The 22159-nt window shown below is 43.4% G+C and overlaps 1 protein-coding gene across 1 annotated transcript in view; it reads right to left on the bottom strand.

Annotated features, from left to right (window-relative positions):
- ALG5 (ALG5 dolichyl-phosphate beta-glucosyltransferase) overlaps positions 1–22159 on the bottom strand; it is a 593309-nt gene that overhangs the window by 383131 nt on the left and 188019 nt on the right. The window contains exon 4 of the mRNA XM_044073307.1: positions 8324–8392. Coding sequence (XP_043929242.1) covers positions 8324–8392 — 69 coding nt within the window. The remainder of the gene's footprint in view (positions 1–8323; positions 8393–22159) is intronic.

The following is a 22159-nucleotide window of genomic DNA, read 5'->3' as shown; positions in this document are numbered from 1 at the left end:
GAAGGCAATTCAAGGTATCTGGACCCAGACCAACAAACCTTCACATCAATGTTCTGGAAATGCAGGCAGCCTACCTACCTTGCATTGCAGGCATTCAGGAGTGAGAAAGCTGTACAGACAGACCATGTTTGTAGTCTGGTACATCAACAAACAAGGCAAAACCTGTTCCTACCCCTTTATGTTGACATGCCATACAGTTGTGGCAATGGGCAAGGTCTTCTCAATACTTTCTTTCTGCAATACACAAACCTGGAAAATACAATATTTTAGTGGACAAAGTGAGCAGGTCTAGTCTCATGATACATGAGTGGTCCCTTAATCAGTCAGTGGCAATCAAGATTTTCAGCCTCTGGGGCCAGCCTTGCTGCAATCTGTTTGCAACTCCGGCACACAACCAAATGCAGCAGCTTTTTCATCATGATCACGCAGGAGGTACAGTCTCTGAGGGGCACTCTAATCCATACTTAACCCCTGGGGTACTCCTGTATGCTTACTTTCCCACTCCCAGTCAAGTTTCTTCAGAAAGCAAAAGTGATTTTCACTATCTCCTTTTGGCTCCAAAAGGTTTGGTTCCCCTTCCTTTGGCCTCACCTGGTGTACCTGGCATGGGTCCTGGATTCCCTTCTAGATTAGATTTCTCAACCCTCCTGCAAGCCTCAATTGGACATCAAATCTCTCTGCCTGACTGTTTAGTTTCAACACTTCCAATGATGGCAAGAAATTCCAGGCTATCCTCCCGAGTTGTTCAAATTCTCATATCTTCTCAAAAGCCTTCCACTAGAAGACTTACACGAACAATTTCACTATGTGGGAAAATTCTAAAGGTCTGGAGCCCTTTTCTGCATTCCCGGCTTCCATTTTGGATTGCCTGGTGGTTTTCCTTCATTTTGGAGCTAGTTATTCCAGGACTGAAGTACAATTAGCTTCCATTTCTAATTTTCATGTGGGAGAATAGCATGCTAGCATTGCTTTCCTAAGCATCTCAAAAGCATTTCTAAAAGATGCGAGACTGCCGTTGAGAGATTATATTCCTCCTAGGGACACCACTATAGTGTTACAGAGCCTGATTTAAGGCTCTGTTTGAACCTGTACCTTCTGCTGATTTAAAATTTCTGTCATGGAAGACATTGTTCTTGGTGGCCGTTACCTCAGCCAGGAGAACTGATGAAAGGATGGCTGTCGTCCATAGCATCATATTTGATTTTTCATAAGTACTCTCTCTCAGGAATAATCCAGATGTACACAATTACTGTTTTTTTTTTTTCAAATGAAGGGGACTGACCATCTCATTCATTCCTTGGATATTCTCGGTTACCTTACATTTATTTACACTGTACAAACTCTCATTCATTCCTTGGATATTCTCGGTTACCTTACATTTATTTACACTGTACAAACTCTCATTCATTCCTTGGATATTCTCGGTTACCTTACATTTATTTACACTGTACAAACTCTCATTCATTCCTTGGATGTTCTCTGTTACCTTACATTTATTTACACTGTACAAACTCTCATTCATTCCTTGGATGTTCTCTGTTACCTTACATTTATTTACACTGTACAAACTCTCATTAATTCCTTGGATGTTCTCTGTTACCTTACATTTATTTACAGTGTACAAACTCTCATTCATTCCTTGGATGTTCTCTGTTACCTTACATTTATTTACACTGTACAAACTCTCATTCATTCCTTGGATGTTCTCCGTTACCTTACATTTATTTACACTGTACAAACTCTCATTCATTCCTTGGATGTTCTCCGTTACCTTACATTTATTTACACTGTACAAACTCTCATTCATTCCTTGGATGTTCTCCGTTACCTTACATTTATTTACACTGTACAAACTCTCATTCATTCCTTGGATGTTCTCCGTTACCTTACATTTATTTACACTGTACAAACTCTCATTCATTCCTTGGATGTTCTCCGTTACCTTACATTTATTTACACTGTACAAACTCTCATTCATTCCTTGGATGTTCTCTGTTACCTTACATTTATTTACACTGTACAAACTCTCATTCATTCCTTGGATGTTCTCTGTTACCTTACATTTATTTACACTGTACAAACTCTCATTCATTCCTTGGATGTTCTCTGTTACCTTACATTTATTTACACTGTACAAACTCTCATTCATTCCTTGGATGTTCTCTGTTACCTTACATTTATTTACACTGTACAAACTCTCATTCATTCCTTGGATGTTCTCTGTTACCTTACATTTATTTACACTGTACAAACTCTCATTCATTCCTTGGATGTTCTCTGTTACCTTACATTTATTTACACTGTACAAACTCTCATTCATTCCTTGGATGTTCTCTGTTACCTTACATTTATTTACACTGTACAAAAGACTTTACAAAAAAATGATCAAATCTTCATTTCCTTTTTGAAGGCATTCAGACTGTATTAACAGACTGCTAGCAACTTCAGCAGCGTTCTTTAACCATGTTCCTTCAGATGACATCTGCACAGCAGTCACATGGTCTACGGTACGTATGTTTGTTTCTCATTACAAGTTCAACTTGCTACCCAGAGTTTGTTTTGGCTCTAGCATTCTGCAAAATATCCTTCCATAGTGCAACCTGGGGATTATCCTAGCTGGGGATTCTATCCCATGAGTTGAGGCAGACGGCAGAGACAACATCGGATATGAAAGTTTTGTACTTATCATAACACTAGATCCATGCAGTCTTCCTCTGTACATCTCAAAATTCCTACCCTCTGTCCCCCTTCCAAACTGTCACTCCTTACCTGCTCCTATGGGACCACATTAGACCTTCCTGGTACCTTTATTTGTTGTAACCCTGTGTGGTTGCCCTATGTGATTGTATTTTTCTTGTAGCTAGTATCCTGTTCATATTTTGATTTGATGGTAGTATACTGGGGGGTGGGGGGGTGCAGATTCAATCTGAGGGCAGTGTTGTTGAGGATGCATTATGGGAGAGAGGAGGAACTTGAGCCTTGGAGCCAAAGACTAAAGCTGACGTCTTCGTATCTGATTGGATGCGAAAACCCATGAGGTGTCTAAAGCGGACGTCTTCGGATCTGACTTGATCCGAAAACCCATGAGGTGAGATGGCTAGAACAGAACAACATGGATCCAGCATTATGGCAAATACAAAACTTTTGCTTAGTACACAGTGCCACACTGCCTTGATGGAACACCAGGAAGGGCTCCTTTCTATACCCCTCAACTGTCAAGATTTTTGCCTCATAAAATTTATATATTTTTTTTTATTTTTGTGGCAAATCAGTAAGGACTGAATTCACTAGCTCTCTCAACCCAGCACTGGCACAGTCAGTCAAGAGGAGAAGGAAACCACATACACCACTATTCCAGTCTCATATACACCACTATTCCAGTCTCACATAGACCTATCACATCAGCAAACCAAACACATAAACACACCAAAACATACTCGGAGGCTCTAAATAAAAATCTGCCAAAGCAGCAGAGACCTCCAAAGCAGACATCCAAGCAACTGCTACCCCACAACAATACCCACGTATCACATATTTCACAAAGTCAGTGTGCCACACAGCCACAGCCCTTAAGGCTAAAAAACACACCTAATACACTTGTAATAGGGGACACTATTGTCAGACACACTGACGTCCCACTCACCAGACTGAACAAGGAGAAGGTCACAGTAAGCTGCCTGTCGGGTGCCAGGATCCGCCACATAACACAAGCACTCAGGTCACTCCAAAGCAAGTACAAATATGATCCGTTATTGTACATGCTGGTGTGAATGACCCGAGATGTACTTCCCTGGACTACATGAAGAGAGACATAGAGGAGTTCTCTGATCATGTAGCCCAGACCGGTAAGACCCTGACCTTGAGTAGCATCTTGCCCTCACCAAGAATGATGCCACAGTATAAAGACAAAATGATCAATTTTAACAATTGGCTAAAGTATTGGTGTCATTCTAAGGGGATTCAGTGTCTGTCAGCCTGGGATGACATGCTCGACAAGCCACATTGCTTCACTAGGGATGGCTTGCACCTGTCACCCCTGGGCTTTCGAATACTGGCTAAGGCTCTTGCCACCACCATAGTGCCTTTTTTAGGCAAGGCTCAAAAGACAAACCCACCTCCATAGACAACACAAGAAAAAAAAAAACTAAGGGTAATGCTGCTCAATGCCAGAAGTCTAAACCTCAAGATGAACGCACTTGAGGCTCTCCTCAGTATGGAGAATATCGATATCTGTGCAGTGACAGAGACCTGGTTCAAGGCTCCAGAGAGCACCCCAGCACTACCAGGTTATACCTCATACCATGCTTTTCGGCCCCAAAACTCGGACCGAACCAAAACGGAGGGGGAGTATCCATATTCATCAAAGATACCCATACCTCCAGGTTAGTGGCACTGCACAAAGCATCGGAGACCATCCATGTACAATTAACAGTGGTCAAAACTGCCTTTCAGTTTGTAGCCTGCTACAAACCACCCTCCCAAAATCAGGAACCCCACTCGGCCTTCATGAGAACACTGGAGAATATGAAGGTCTCTCCAAACACAATAATATCGCGTGACTTCAACTACCCAAACATCGACTGGGAAAACTACTCAAGCCCCAACACCCTTGCCCAACAGTTTCTAGAATTTATAAACTCAAATGCTATGGAACTGGTCACCACTCCCACTAGAGGGGATAACATATTGGACCTGGTCATCACCAACATGTTCCACACCAGAGGTATGTCCATCATTGGTAAGATCAGACCATAAAATAATCTCACTGGACATCCATATCCCATCCCCACCCCCAACCAAGGAAATCACGGTGAAAAATTTCTCAAAAGCAAATTTCACACTTCTCAAAACCGAGGTGGAATCCTTCAAAGCCACCGGGCCAGTGGAAAATACTGCCCAAACAGCAGAATCCTTTACAAATGCATTCTATGGACACCTACAGGAATGCATGGATCGTGCTATCCCAAATAAAACCAAGATTCACTCCTCCAAAGGCAGGAGACCAGTCTGGTGGACCCTGGCCATAAATAAGCTATACAACAGAAGGAGGAAGCTACTACATGATAGATCAAAATCCCAAAAAGGGAAGGCATCTCTGATCAGTACTAGCAAGAAATTGCACAAGACACTAAAGATAATCACAAGGCCTTCTTTAGTTATGTCAGGAATCTGGGGGGCAACTCCCAGATATGCTCTGAGTTAGTACAAAATGACAAAAAATACACTGATCCCACAGACATTGACAACATCCTGGCAGACAGGTTCAGTGCAAACTTTTCCGCCCCTTCCCCACCAAAAGACCAAATGTCTATCCCAACAGAATGTAGCCTCCCTGACATCACAAATGCACAGGTGAGAGCTGCCCTCTCCAAAGCAAAAAACACAGCATCAATGGGACCAGATGGTGTCCCGGGCTGCGTCTTACACGAGCTCCAAGAAGAACTAAACCCTCACATAAAGTAACTGTTCAATCTCAGCCTTACTACAGGATATGTACCCAAGGAATGGCGTACAGCAACAGTGGTCCCGCTCCACAAAGGTGGTGCCACAACGGACCCAGGAAACTATCGCCCTATAAGCCTGACTAGTCTGGTCTGCAAAGCTATGGAGCATACCATCATGGAACTCATAAACAAGGACATTGGTAACCTCCAGACACTGGATCCTACCCAATTTGGCTTTAAGGGCAGATTTTGCCTCTTGAACCTGGTCGACTTCTTTGAAACAGTTACCAAGGCTATAGATGAAGGGAAGGTAGTCCACACGGCCTACCTGGACCTCGCAAAAGCCTTTGACACAATACCCCACTCAGGCATCATAAATAAGCTCACCAGCTTAAATATCAACCCCTATGTCACAAGATGGGTTGCAAACTGGCTCAGGGATAGAACCCACATGGTCAGAATTGCAGGTGACACGTCAGACACCAAACCAGTTACAAGTGGCATCCCACAAGGTTCAGTCCTGGGACCTCTCTTGTTCGGTATATACTTCTCTGAGGGTACAGGCCAATACGGGAGGACTATGGCTGACCAAGTTCGCAGATGACTGCAAGCTGGGCGCCATAATCAACTCTTCGGCTGACACAAGCATCCTCCAAAAGGGTCTCACAGAGACAGGTAACTGGTGCCAGAGCCACGGCCTTAAGCTAAATGCCAAAAAGTGCATAGTCATCCCCTTTGGAAAAAACAAAGTGCTCACAAATTACCACATAGGTGGTAATCTATTAAGTACGGAAGAAGTAATTAGGGATTTGGGGACCCATGTAGACAGAAACCTCTCTTTTGACAATCACGTTGCCAGAGTGGTTAGAAAGACCTTCTATATAGCCCACCTTATCATGAAAGGGTTCACATCAAGAACAAGAGAGGTCATTGTGCCCCTCTACTCCATCAGGCCCATAATTGAATACAATGCCCCATTTGAGATGTACCTTACCAGACACCTGCAGCAACTGGAGAGGCCCCAAAAGTACCTCACCAAGAGGATCATGGGACTCAAACAGATGCCCTATGCAGTTCGGCTTAAGAAACTCCAGCTCTACTCAGTTGCTTACTGTCTACTCAGAGGTGATCTATGCCTGACGTATAAAGCTATGTCCAACCCAGAATTAATGGACATGCTCCACCTCAGGAAATCCAAATTCCTTAGAGCTACACGCTCCAGGGATCTAAACCTCAGCACAGAAATAAATAGGACATGCTGGAGGGACAGATTCATATCCAAGAGGCTGCCCTCACTCTGGAACAGAATCCCAATCCATGTTAGGCAGAGCCCCTCACTGAGTCTCTTCAAGAGAAATCTTGACGAGTGGATGGGAGATCGTAAGTTCACCCTTGGGATCTCTTCTGTGTCCCTGCTAGACAGGGGTACAGTAAACTAACCTTAAAAGGGCTATCTTCTGTGACCTACTCTACAGAGGCACAGTCAACCAATCTAAAAGGGTGGCGAAAGCCAAACACACTGGCTAGGCTTGTAAATGCCCCAGGGCAGATAGCCTAGTATCAACCTATGAACCTATGAACTAAATAATGACAGACATTTGAGTTTCAGACTTCATATCCTTCAGAAAATGCATGGTAAAAACCTTTTATTCTATTAACTTTTCAAGTTCATAAGAGCAATATTTAAAAATGTATCACTATTTTTGGTGCTTTCACATCAAGGTTGGACTTCTGAGACTTGTCAAGTTGAGGTAACTGATGCCAAGAACAGTGCCTTCCAAAAGAGGAACTGAACACGAGATGATACAGCTGGTTCAAACAGAGGTAAAGTTAATCTCTCTAGAACATAGTGGAGGTCCCATGGTGGAACAATCTGCTTTCAAGGAGGCCTGGGATGAATAACTCCCCTGAGAAATTGTTTAACAGAAGACGTAGAATATACAGAGGGTTCCATTGACAGACAAGCTAAAATAAAAGAAGCATATGGTTTTACAGAGGTACAAGCTAAACCTGATTTGTAGACGTCTGACAAATATTCAGCAACATATGCCACTCTAAGCTTACTAGGGGTCCATGAGCTTAGACTGGTACAAGGAGGAGAATCTCATGCCCTTTGCTGGGCAAGATTTTCTTGTGCATGGCTTCCTAGCCTCCTATATATTTACCACATCCTCTGAATATTTGTGCCTACCTGGGATTAGGGAAAGATCATCCAGGCTGTTACCCTCTACGGGGCCAGGTCAGGGTGCGGTAGGAGCACTCTGAGTCAGTAGGTTCGCTCACTGAGACAACACTTTGTGCTTTAATCTTGGCAGATTATACAGGAGAGGAAACCAGGGTTGCCTTTTCTGGCCTCCCTTTCTCCTTCATTTTGATCAATATCCTGGGAATCTAGCATATGGTAAAAAAGCAAAATGGAACTAACTTCTCCAATTCAGGACAAAAGCATATGTCCTCCTGGCTCCAAGAGTTATTATTGTCATGCAAAATCATCTCAGTTGCCTGTACAGATGGGAAGCAAACGGGTCTGTTTTGAGCACACACCACTTCTTGTTCAACTGCAGAAATATCTTTAAAAAAAAAAAAAAAAAAGTAAAAAAGGGTAGCAAGATCTCTAACATCCGTTGATTGGGGGCCCAATTCAGATCTACTTAGTCTGTTTGCTACCACATTCTGTATTGAAGGAATATATGCAGCCATCAAGGAAACTCCTACTTTGGTGACCTTTCCCAAGCCTGCATGACAAGTCTCTGCAGTGAGGAGGAGCGAGTCCCTTCCTACTTGTTTTTTTCATAACAGAACCCAGTTAACTTACCATTATGCACATTAACAGTGAAACACTTTCTTGATAATACTTACCATTTATACTACGTCATTACCTTAGTTGTTTGATCGGTACTGCCATCATCAACCACAATAACTTCATAAGTGAACGAATTGTGCTGCTTCTATGGGGAAAAGACAACAGAATTAAAAAGTGTCACAAAAAACATAACATTAGAAAAATGGAATCAAAAATCACAATTTTCACCAGAAAAAAAAAAAAAAACAGCTTGCAATGAACTGCACCTTGAATCATTACTGAAATTAACAAAACAAGGATGGAGTACTCAAAGCCTATCTTCCTTTGGGATTTATTACAATATTTGCCAAGCCGGTGTACATACAAGTTTTATACAATTTATCAGCAACTGGTTACGTCTGAAAATAATCAAATGAGTACGCAGGATAATTATGCAGTTATATAAAAAAACGAAATGACTTTTACAGCGTTCATATTCCTTCACTGTTTCTATATGACATGGAGGGCATGCCCCCAACAAGCACTACCTAAACATTTTTCCCACTGAACCAGGGTTCTTTTGCAAGACATACCAAGCTGTTACTCCAGGCTATCATGAATGACTAACATTTGATCTTCATTTAAAATTTAGAAGTAATTAAATGAATGGTTAAACACAAGTATTAGCTTTACTCTTAAGTAATAACAGCAACTTCTAACATCAGATTATGAAACAGAGCAGCTATTTTATTTTCATGGTTCTGTAATGACCAACAGTTTTTAATAAAGGAATTCTTGCTTAATCAAGTATCTTGATACTTTATAACTGAGTAATTTCCTGTATATACATTTTCTTTCTTTTTAAACACCTTTATTTTTCACATTTTAAACAATGACAAAGAAACATACAGTAATAGAAAATAAAACAAAGCATTTTTAATTATTTTTGTGCATAATATATATACTTTCTTTTAAGAATCATTCATTACATTGAGGGGAAGAAAACATTTGACAACATTAATGTAACAATGATTCAGAGAGAAGAAGAATGCAAAAAAAAATACTGTTGTTGTTGGTAGGTCTTGATGCAGATAAAGCAATCACCAGAGAAACTGAGATTTTACAAGTAGGGCAACAGAAGCATTTGCATTTCCCTGATATAACAACGGTAATTAGAAGGACAGATGAAGGAATGGAGGCAATAATTAAAGTGGGAGGGCTCCTCTTTAATAAGCTCTGCCTGAATGAAAGAACCAGGCAGGGGTGTCCTCTTTCCCCTTTGTTTTTTGCATTATATTTAGAGCCATTGGCAAGGAAAAGAAGGGACTCAGAAATTCAAGGTTATAATTTGTATGGTAACCAAGAAAAGTTGGCTTTACTTGCAGACAGTAACATTTTGTACCTGATAAAACCAGAAAAAGACATCTCAGTGTTGTGGAACACTCAGTTTCATGTTTTTTTTTTTTTTTTGAGGGGGATATAAAATTAATGCAGACAAAACAAAAGCTATAGCTGTAAGCTATGTACCCCACACATGAATTGGTTCTGCAACACCCATATTTAGAGGACATGATAAAATGAAGTATTTAGGAGTATGGATTAAAAAGGATTCTGTTATGGCAGATAAGGATATGGGGGAGGTTAAACAAAAGATAATATAAATACTGAGAAACAAAGATTTCTTTATGGATGCACTATACAAGTAGCAGAGGACAAGGGTCAAGTGGGATAAAAAGAAGTTATGTACTCACCATAATGTTCCATCTGAGTAGGTAACTTCATTTGTCTGCAACCTGTGGGTATTGGATCCAAGCCGGCAGCTTTCCTAGCTAAATGATCGGAGTTCCAAGCTCCTCCCCCTACCCATAATGCCCTGCCATCTCCCTCTAACCCTCAGATCGAGTTTGCCAAAAAAAGGCAATAGGAAAATTACTGTAACACAGGAAGGGATTACAATACATTCCACCTGATGTCATCTGCAAAAGACATATCCTGATCCTTTGATAACGGACTAAGGGTCTGGGGGATGGAGGGAGGGTCGGTTGCAGACAAATTAAGTTACCTACTCAGATGGAACGTTATGGTAAGTACATAACTTCTTTATCTGAAGTAGTTAACTTCATTTGATCAGCAACCTGTGGGACAGAGTCCCCAGCTACCAACAACTTGGGAGGCCCTTATGGAAGGATATTCCGGAGCACTACGGAGCCAAAAGATGCGCGTCCTCTGGATATTAAATCCAATTTATAGTGTGTAATAAAGGTATGAGAGGAAGCCCAAGTAGCTCCTGAGCAAATGTCATCCAAAGAAACCCTTGACCAGAAAGCAGCAGAAGTAGCCATAGATCGGGTAGAATGGGCTCGTACTCTCAGGGGCTCAGGACGACCAGAAATTTTGTATGCGAGGAGGATGCATTGGGAATCCATCTAGCTAAGGTTACTTTAGTGACTTGTTTCCCCAGACAGGATTTAGCAAAAGAAACAAAAAGTTGATCTGATTTTCGAAGATCTGCTATTCTGTTTAAGTAAAAACATAACTGTCTGTGAACATCCAGACAATGAAGTCTATATTCTCCTCTGTTTTGGTAATTAGGAAAGAAGACAGGTAGATTGATGGACTGGTTGATATTGGCTCCTGAAGCCACTTTGTGCAGAAAAGAGGGATTAGTCCTGAGGGAGACCCTGTCTTTATGAAAGATGATGTATGGAGGCTTACTGCAAAGAGCGTGAAGCTCCGATATCCTCCTAGCAGAAGTAATGGCAATCAGGAAGACCGTCTTCCAAGATGCATATTTTAAGTCGACTGAAGCCGCGGGTTCAAAAGGAGGCCCAGTCAGAGCTTGAAGAACTAGGGTAAGATCCCATGGAGGCACTGCATCTTTAATAGAGGGTCTTAACAAAAAGGTTCCTTTCATGAATGTTTTGCAAATCTTGGAGGACGCTAGGGGGTCTGAACTGTTTCCAACGTGGTAGTGGGAAATAGCTGCCAACTGAACTTTAATAGTAGAAGCACTAGCTCCTTGATGAAAAGTATGGGAAAGAAAATCCAGAACTGCTGGGATAGGAGCCGTGAAGGGGTCCAAGTTCCTGTGCTCCGCCCAGACAGAGAAACGTTTCCATTTACTCTTGTAGATTTTCTTGGTAGACTGTTTATGGGTGGCCACCAGGATGGCCTTAACGGAGGAAGATATACGGGAGTCCTAGCCATTAAGGGAACTGGATCAACCAAGCTGAGAGCTTGAGGTAGTCCAGGTCGGGGGTCTTCAATCCTAATGGATGACAGATCAGATCCGGATTGGGATCTAAAATCCAGGGAGAATGTACTAGATGAGACCGCAGGTAAGGGAAGCAGGTTTGACGAGGTCAGAATGGGGCTATGAGGATAACTCTGCTCCCCAACTGACAAGCTTTCTGCAAGAATTTTGTCATCAATGGAAGAGGAGGATAAGCATACAGAAGACCGGACGGCCAAGCATGAACTAGAGCATCTCTGGGGGCTTCCCCTGGTGGGGGAATTAGAGCGAAGAACTCGCTGCACTTTGTGTTCGAAGGCGAGGCAAAGAGATCGCAGCAAGGTTGACCCCATTCAAAGAAGATTTGTTTCGCTACTGCTGGGTTCAGAGACCACTCGTAAGGTGAGAAGATCGTTCGACTCAACCTGTCCACTAAGATGTTTGACCGACCCGGAATGTGCGTTGCTATGAGAAAGCGGTTGGTGGATATCATCCATTCCCACACTCTCATTGCCTCTCTGCAAAGTGGATAAGATCTGGTTTCCCCCTGTTTATGTACCAGACTACTGACATGTTGTCTGTTTGAACTGCAATAGTTTCTGGAGGAAGAAGGGGATGGAGAGCCTGCAACACTAGAAGCACCACCCTCATCTCCAGGACACTGATATGCAGTGAGGTCTCTGCGAGAGTCCACGTGCCTTGGACGGATCTGCCCATGCAATGCCCCCCCCAACCTGAGAAGAGATGCGTCCGTGGTCACTGTGACTTGGGGAGGGGGTATAACGAAGGGGCGGCTTTCCCGGAGATCTCTGGAGCGGAGCCACCAAAGAAGCGACTCCCTGCAAATCCTGCTAAGAGGAATAGGTGTAGACAGGGGGTGAAATAGAATGGACCATTGAACTTGCAATGTCCATTGAAGGATTCTCATCTTCAGACGAGCAAAAGGTGACAGACTGATGGCTGCTGCCATGGATCCCAGGGCCCTCAGGACTAGTTCCGCTGAGGGCTGATGACTGAAAGATCTAGAATGTGAAGGCTTAGATTGCGAAGTCTGTCCACTATCAGAAAGACTCTGGATTGTGTAGTGTTTATCCTGGCCCCTATGAATTCCAAAATTTGAGTAGGTTGAAGGGAGGATTTCTTGTGGTTGACCGTGATCCCTAGATGGTGGGCTAGATGTAAGAAATAGTCCCTGCCTGAGCAGAGTTGATGCCTGGTGGGGGCGGTTAGGAGCCAGTCCAGGTATGGAAAGACCTGTATTCCCTGAAGCCTCAGGTGGGTCCCTACAACTGCCATGACCTTAGTGAACACCCTGGGGGCTATGGTGAGACCGAAGGGTAGGACCCTGAACTGATAATGGCTGGCTCCCAGCTGAAAGCGGAGGAACCTCCTGGATCGTCTATCCATAAGAATGTGGTAGTACGCATCCTTGAGGTCTATCGAGCACATCCAGTTGTTCTCTTGCAAAAGTGGAAGAATGGATTGAATAGTGACCATCCGGAACTTTTCTTTGGCGACTGACAGGTTCAGTGTGGACAGGTCGAGAATGGCACCAAAAAAAACCTGGAGTAAAAGCCTGATCTGGATTGCTCAAGGGGGACGCGCTGGATGGCTCTTTTTCTTGGCAGCCCTAAAATTTCGGATGCTGCTGCCTCCCTCTGATTGGGTGGAACATCGAGGAGTCCTCTTGACCGGGGAGGATAAGTTAGGAAAGGGATAGAATAGCCTCTGGATATGATTCAGAGCACCCAGCGATCTGTCATAATGGACTCCCAATTTGCTAGGTGCTCCGAGAAGCGCCCCCCGACTGCCTCCAGAGAGGAGCAGTCGGGCAACCCCTCAAGGCTGCTGTGCGGGTCAATCCGAAAAAGGTTCTCTCGACCCAAAATTCTTCGGCCCCCCCTCTGCCTCTGGGCCAGTGTCCATCCTGTCCTCCTCTGCCTCTGAAGGACGACGGATCCAGAGCGAAACGGGATTGTTGAGCTTTCCGGAACCACATCTTCTTTTGTCCTCTTTGGTTCCTGGAGTAGGACCTCTGAGGAGCCGAGAAGCGGATCCCGATGGCAGACAACGTCTTCCCGTCTTTCTCACTCTGGAGAAGCGTATCGCGGACGGTTTTGCTAAAGAGCATAGAACCGTCAAAAGGGGCATTCGGGAAGGACGTCTTGAAGGGTTCCGCAAAATCGCAGAGACAGAGCCAGGCCTGTCTACGTAAGACGACGCCCATTCCGCTAGCTCTAGCCACTCCCTCTGTACAATGGGAGAGAAGCCGCATAGATGTGTTGGTAATTGACTTGAGAGTGGCCATTCGAGCCGAGAAGGTCCGCTTGTCCTTGGCCGACATGGACTCTGGGGGTGACCCAGCGTACTCTTTAATCAGGTCCCGCTGGAGCCGAATCACATGTGCCATATAATTCAGTGACCTTACAGAGAAGGTCGCTGAAGCGAACATCCGCTTTCCAAGGTGGTCCATCATCAGAGACTCCTTGTCTGGAGGATTGACCGAGGAACTCTCCTGTGCTAATTACTTTTTAGTGGCAGCCGCCACCACCATGGCATCCACTGGGGCACCCTTGCTCTAAACTGTCCTGTCCGTGGGAGCGCTGAGGATCTTGTCCGGTCTCTTGGGTATTGGCTTGACAGTGTCCGGCTCCTTCCATGCCCAGGTAGTTATGAGGTCCACCAGGGGGTCGGCGGGAGGGGACACCCAAGAGGTAGATGGGCCTGCGTCAAACACCTCCAGAAACACAGACTCATCCGAGGAAGGTTTTTGGGCAGACCACACCCCTCTAATGCACAACATTTCCATAATGTCTCCAAAGGAGACGTCTTTGGGGGGGGGGTGACCTTGGGGAACCTTCCCCTAAGTCCGTGTCCTCCGTGAGGGAGTCAGGTGAGTCCAAGTGCCTCCTCTTGCACTTTTGTTTCTGAAGGACCTCCTCGGGGGGGGCTGTCCGAAGAGGCCTCACCAACAATGTCCTGTTCCTCTACGGGAACAATCTGGGGCGTAGGCGCAGGCTGTCCCTGGGGCCGGATGATGGAAGACAGGCCCGTTTGAGTGGGAATGGCGGGTGGATCCATAGCAAGAGCCTGGGGCCTCGAATCCCTCGAAAGGACCCTCTCCATGACGTCGAATGCCGAGGGGGAACTGCTTTCCCTCGGATCCGAAAGCAGTCCCCTCAGATCAGATGTGCGGACCGCCGCCGAAGGTGACCCGATCGGATCCAAAAGGGTAGTGTGCTCCGACCTTAATGGAGCTGAAGGCCCACTAACCCCTCCGGATCCAATGCTCAACTCACTGCCCCAAGAGCTCGGATCCGAAAACGGATCAGACAGACTTGAGGGTACAGTCAGTGTCGAAGTAGGAAACGCTGTCGGCGCCGACCCCACCCTGGCTTCGAAGCTAGTCGGATCCGACAGCTCTGAACCCCGATAGCGGGTCGGAGAAGGAGCAATGGGGGCAAAAAAAGGTGTTGAGCTCCCCCCCCCAAGGGGGGGGGGGCAAGAGCACTCCCATCTGCAGCTGGGCCTGGAGAAAATGACGCATCATCCGGTCCATGTCTGCATCGGATAAACTCCTCGTAGATCTGGATGAGGCCACCGAGGCCGGCTGGCCGGGATGGCTGTCTAGATGACCTTGAAGGTGACCGGGTCTCCTCCTCCGGCTCCAGGGAAAAACGTGGAGAACGGAGCCAGGAGGGGGAAGGCCCAGAGACCTTAAGGGGAGAAGCAAGCTGTTTGGACGGCGGTGCCGAAGGGGTCGACTTGGACCGCCTCTTGTGGCTGCGGTGCCTCTCTTTCTCTCTCTCCCTATTCTTTTTGTCCTTCTTTTTGCCATCCCTTTCCTCCTGGGCCAACAAGGGAGGTTGAGTCCCAGCCAGGGGATCGGGAGCAGCAGGTGGGGCAGTCGCGGCTGGCGCCACAGAGGAGGAGGAGGACGAAGCGGAATCAGCGGGCAAAAGGCCCGCAAGGATAAGTTTCGTCCTCCTATCCTTCAAAGCCCTGGGGTTGAAGGCTGCACAAATAGTGCAGCCCGAAGAGAGGTGATCAACCCCCAGGCAAATAACGCACCGAGTGTGGCCATCCGTTGGGGACAGCTTATGGCCACACTCGGTACATTTAGAGAAGATAGCTTTAGGGCCTTCAGACATTATAGAAAAGAAAACAGGCTCACACGCACACACCTTCACACACGCAGAGGGGGGAGGGGAATAAATTTAACTTAACCAAAAAAAGTTTAAAACTACCCAGAAAAGTTAAGAAAGTTAAGAGGGAGTTCACACACACAAAGACAGAGAAAGTTTTGACAGAAAATTAAACTTTTTAATCCTAAACTCAAAGTACCATGCTCGGAGCTCATTCTGAGAAGCTTACAGAATCCGCGGCAAACGAGATCTGGGGGTTAGAGGGAAATGGCAGGGCATTAGGGTAGGGGGGAGGAGCTTGGATCTCGGATATTTTAGCTAGGAAAGCTGCCGGCTCGGATTGGAATCGGATCGGTTTGCTGATCAAATTAAGTTAACTGCTTCAGATGTTGAACTTTCTGACTACAACAAGGAGGCTTAGGATCGCTGGATTTGAAGGGATGTTTTAGAGTTATACAGTTAAAGCTCATATAAATAACACAAGCAGAAATCTATAATTCAAAGTGGAAAGGGATGATGATGTTGAATTGGGGAGGGAAAGAATTCAAGAAATAAGGAGAGAATGAAATTTTGGATGCAGATCCTTAACATGAATAACAACCGTCATACAGAATATTATATTCATAAAGTAGCAGAAAGTATTCTAAAAACTAAGCCATGAGAATGAAGAAAGGAGATTCTGCCGATAAGGAAGATTGCAATTAGGGATGTAGAGAGTAGGCAAGAAGGGACTGGAATTTACTACAGAAAATGGACAAAGGATCCAAGGTATTGGGAGCAAATAACTAGAGAGGGAAAGGTAACAGAATGGGAAGAGGCCAAGAAGACATTTGGACTGCAGGCTAATGACTGCCCTCCCCATCAGGGATGGATATCGAAGTACAGGCAAAGAGAATGGGATAGAGTAATCCTAAGTGAAAAACCTGTTCTCTGCTGCTCTGATAGAGGTTTTCAGTTGAAAATGCTGTTAAAAAAGTGATAAATAGTATGACACACAAAATATTACACAATAACTACACAAACCAATCTAAGGAAGTTAGAAAATTCTGGGAAAAGAGAGTAGATAAGCAATTCACAAGGAAACAATGGGAGGACATATATATGGCTCCCAAATAAAGAATAAAGTCTATTAAGGTTTAGGATTTTTTACTTGGAAGTGTTTGTTTGCATGGGTATTTTTATACCATGGGTTGACTCCAAAGACTTTTTCCTCAGATAGATGGCAAATGTTGGAGGAGTGATGGGGAAGAAACAGGTAAGCAGGAATGCATGTTTTGGGAGTGTAATGAGTTGACAGACTTTAAAAATTCCCTACAGAGTACTCCGTCAGAAATACTGGGTGAGCAAATTAGTGCAGCCAAGGAAATTATTATTAATGTTATGATTATTTGAGCTGGGATACTGGATCTGAATTGCCTAGACATAGTAAAACCTTGTTAAGTTTAATTCTAGTTGCTGCCAAAAAAAGCAATTATTGCAAAATGGAAATCAAGGTCTAAACCAACTGTACCTGAAGTAGTGAATATTGTAACGGCGATAAAAAGAACTGCAAGCCAGATGTTTAGAAAAGCATAGGCGCAGACTACAAAGAAAAAATGGAAACTGTGAGAACGATGCATACAGAATAATGTTTTGGAGGAGGAGTGAGATTTAAGGGAAGACAAAACGCATATGGGATGTATAACATTTGTAACTGTGAACATGTTAATATGGTTTGTTTTCTTTTATATAAATGTATGTTTATTCCTATGTCTTAAGTGATAATTCAATAAAGGTGCTAAAAAATGAATACAGTCTCTCCATCACAGCCTCAGCCTCAAAAAAACCCGAAAACTTATCCACTCTACAGTACACTGAAAACAAATTCTGCCAGTTCATTTTCAATCCCACCCATCCCCAGGGACACCCCTGCACCAACCTCACCAACATCAAATAGCTATCAATCACCTACAGAGTTTAGCTACACCTAGGAGTTCTTCAAACACCTTCAGCCAGGTGTTTTTCCATCTCTTGCAGCCAAACTCCATAACAAAACCACCCCTACAACCTCTCCCAATTAACTTCATCATTTCTGATCCTCCAAACCAAAATGCACTGCACTGACCATTCCTTCTTCATTCTTACACCCAAAATCTAGCAATTCCTCCCCCTCACATAAAAGAAATCTCCTCTTTCCCCACTTTCAGAGCACAGTTCCTGATTTCAAGTGCTTTTCCACTGAATGCATCACTTAACTCCCTCCTTACTTACATCACTTCTACTTCGAACCTCTGTTCTCACCTGCTGCTTCTCTCCCATATTTACTACAAAAATTAATCTACATTTGTTTTTCTACTCTAACATTTGCTCATTCTTTCAATTGTCTGCACGCCTCTCCCTTCACTGGTTACTCCATCTTTGTGAATTAGTTCTGTTTCATTTTTTGTGAATCTCTTCACCCAGGCTGTATCTGCACATGGTCTATTGTGATCAGTGTACTACCCTGGTAAACTAACAAACTAAAAAATAATCTGCTCCTTTCCTTTTCTAAAATCCTGCCGCTTGTTCTTTTGTCTCCTTCACAAGTATTTAGAACTTCAAGTACATATGCTAAGATTTAGATTTCCATTCTCTAATAATGGCGTTTTTGGCAGCCAACAACATTTAACTTAGAAAGGCCTTACCACGTCTACGCAATTCAGATTGCATATCCTAACTGTACAACCAGTTGCTTCCCCAACATTTCTGACAAAGTACTCTGTAGGGAATTTTTAAAAATCTGTCAGCTCGTTAACCTCCCCACCAAAACAAAAATGGTCCCAGTTACCCATCTCCTTCCCATCATGCCTCCAGCATTTGCTATCTAAATGGATGAACATTCTCTAGTCTGCTTGGCGTTTAAAAATACCCATGCAGACATTTCCAAGCAAAAGTCCTAAACTGTCTGGACTTGTTGCATGTTTGGGAGCCATACAGATGTCCTTCTATCATTCTTTTGCAATATTTTTGGCTCCCCTTGCTTCAGCCTATGGCACTCCTACCCCATTTCTCCATGTCCACTGCTGGGTCCTACCAGCTTTGTCAACACCTTTGTACTTGCTCAAATACAAGCTGGGGCCAGTGCAGATTTTAAGCGCATTCTAGGGGGTCTCTGCCATCTACCATCAGCAGTGTGATTTTTAAGATCTACCACATTCTCCCTCCCTGTATCCACAGTTGCATCGGATGGGCAAGCATGCAGTGAGGATGTACAGAATATTGCCCCACCTGCACTGCAGCTCAGCCATGTCCCTATCGGTTTCCCTCTTTGGATCACCCTAGCCAGACAAAGTTTCCGATCTCCACCAGGGATTGTCATGGAGTGGTAACACCCATCCCTCCCTGCTGCCCCTTAAGCACCTGAACCACTACATGAACCTGGGTTGCTTGGGTCGAGGTCAGGGCTTTATCTCTCTATGCCACCAGAGTGGCTATTGCTCCTTTATAAATTACCTTTCTATTCTCTCTTCACAATCTTTTCGAACCTACTCTGTTTAATTCTTTACAATTATCATGCATTATTTTACATGCCCTACAAATTATCCCATTTTTAACCGCAACTTCGGTTCTAGACTCAACTAAAACCCTACAACAGCTAGTCTTTCACTTAGAACTCCCCGCTCTCTATATCTTATCAAATCCCTGGTAGGGATGGCAGTCTTTAACCAGAGTCCAAACTTCTGCTTGATCTCATCCCACACTATTACCTTTCTCTCTCTTTAGTTATTTGCTCCTAGTACTTGGTTCCTTTCCTAATTTTCCTCCAATGCATTCCAGTCCATCTTGTCTATTTTCTATAACTCTACTTTCAGTCATCCCTGTTGGTAAAATCTCTCTTCTCCATTCCTGTGTATGCCAACTGTTATTCTCCTTATGGGCCTGCGTCCAAAATCCTACTTCCCTCTTATTTCTCCAATTTCCCTGTTTCGCCATCAACATTCTCTAATCTGATTTATAATCTTCTGCTTGCGTTACGTATAACAGCCTTAACTACAGAGCTTGGAAGTATCCCTTCAAATTAGGTAATCCTAAGCCTATTTGTTACAAGGGGAAAATCAACGTATCCCACTAAATTGTAGCCCTCTTCCCTTTCCACATACATTCCTTTACCTCTTCGTTAATTATTATCTTCCACAGCTTCCCCTCTGGTTATGTCAAAATATGTCTGACCTGCATATAAAACTAAAGGGACTAAAACATTGTTACTGCTTGAATCTTACTATCTATAATCAAGCGCTTCCAGTTCCTTAACTGTTGTATTATCTTTTTAGTCTCTTTCCATATATCCTTGGCTGCCACAACACAATCATTTTTAATTCATTATCCTAAATACTTAATCTTGTGAAACTAGAAATATGCATAGTAATGAACCAATTCGTGTGTGGGTAAATAATTTACAACAGCCTTTGTTTACCTTCATTTAATTTTTATCTGTCTCAAACTGTTTCACAACACAGAAATGCCCCTTTCTGGATTTACAAGTACAAAATAATATCAACTGCAAACAAAGCTAACGTTTATGGATTACCACACTGTTTATATCCTAGATTTGGGAAACTATTTTCTTTGGCAGTAGCTATAATTATAAAGTAAACAACACAAGGGAAAAAACACCCCTGCCTGGTTTCACTGTAGGATCATAGGAGGTTACTTGGCTAATGATCCTGGGGCCCTTAGAAGCCTAGCCAAGAGTTTATCCCCCAAAAAAGAAACCTCAGTCAGCACCTGTTGTCCCTGTCAATGAGGGACACAGATGAAACCCTGGGACAAATTTGTGGTTTCACATCCACTCATCAAGGTTGTGCTTGAAGAGGGTCAGCGAGGTACTCTATTTGATGTGTATGGTAAGTCCATTCTAGAGACAGGGCAGCCACTGGCAGACAAACCTGTCTCGTCAGCAGGTTTTGTTCATGTCGCATATTAGATTCAGGCCTTTTGAACAAGTAATGCGCAAAAAGTTAGACTTGCGCATATGGAGCTTCTCTAGTAAACATAGCTCCTCAGAGAGGAACCCTCCCAAATTAATTCTTGCCTCTGACCCTTCCTATATCTTCCTAATTAACCCTATTCTGTCAGGGAATGCAAATTCTGCCACTGCCTGACTTATAAAACCCATGTGACTATCAACTGCCTTCTCTTCATTGAGTCCTACCAACAATGCTGGTATTTTCTTATACTCTGCTTTCATTTGGATCATCACTGTTCTATTATTTCTGTGAAATGTTTGCCTCCCATCCACAAAACCACATCGATCTGTATTTATCCATTCTGCAACACCTTTGCTGTTCTCTTAGTATAGATATAAATTTTTACAACCACGGTTTAAATTGAAATTTCTAAATATGGGTAATATTGTCACCATAGCTGTCTACCATGGTGCAGGTACTTACCTTTTAAAATACTGTTAAAAACCCTTCTCAGTCTATCACTTTCTTCCGTTCCAAACTTCCACAGGAGTACCATCTGTGCCTGGAGACCTCCCTGTTGATTGAATATACATCACTATTTCTACCTCATCTCTTCACTTTGAATTGATGAGACTCCTTTTCCTTTAACCTTAACATAATTAAGTCTTCCATAAAAATTTCCATTTCTCCATTTTTTGGTTTGCAAATTCTTCTGCTTTACACAAATTTTCATAAATGTTTCTATCACTAACACCACTGTAGGATCTCTGTTTATTATTCTTGTTATAGGCTCCCTAAATTTTGTGTCAACACTTTCCATTTTCTGTTCCCAAGTTACTATACTAAACAAGTTTGTGGTCTGGAGTTGTTCTCCACTGTTTAACAGAAACCTAAGTTTATGCATGCTACCCAAATGCTCCCTTATTTTTCCCCGTTACCACTCTGCAATTGCTACTCTTCTTATTCTAAAAGACATCCTTTATTTTGGAACACTAACTTTTGTAAACCCCTCTAATTCCCATTAGCTTTTTTCCCATCTCTCTCTTATTTCTACCACATTTTTAAACACCATTTTAATTTATCCCACTCAACAAATATTCTTTCTGAACAAACTTCTGTTTTCCTCAATACCCCTTGAAAGTGTTTCACTACCAATTCCTTAAATTCCCTTATTTTAATCATCCATGCTAGCTTTTGCAGTGGTGTATCATATTTACTTCTTTACCTTCACTGGCGTAGTGGGGTGGGGAAAGAGAGGCAGTCCACCCCAGGCAGCACCTTTGGAATGGTCACATTTACTTTCAGTAAAAAAAAAAATTGTATATATGGGTCTACTTCTGAAGATCGACATTCATTTGGTCGACAGCAAAGTTGGTGGACAACCAGTATTCAAGTCACTTAACAAGGATTTGCCCCCCTCCCCAATGTTGTGCGACCCTGGAGTTGATATATATAGTTAGGGGGGGGTGAGGGGGCTAAGCCCCTCACCTATTGTTTAAAATGTGTAGTTTTTCTTGTATTTTCATGCCTTTAAATGAAAACAGGTGAGGGCTTTGCGCGCGCGTGTGTGTGTGTGTGTGTGTGTGTGTGTGTATATATATATATATATATATATATATATATGTATATAT

Source organism: Protopterus annectens, chromosome 5.part1 (genome assembly GCF_019279795.1).
Source record: "Protopterus annectens isolate FY-2018-M chromosome 5.part1, PAN1.0, whole genome shotgun sequence".
Classification (NCBI taxonomy): Eukaryota; Metazoa; Chordata; order Ceratodontiformes; family Protopteridae; genus Protopterus; species Protopterus annectens.
The sequence above is the reverse complement of the archived record's forward strand: the minus strand, read 5'-3'. Positions and strand labels throughout refer to the sequence as shown.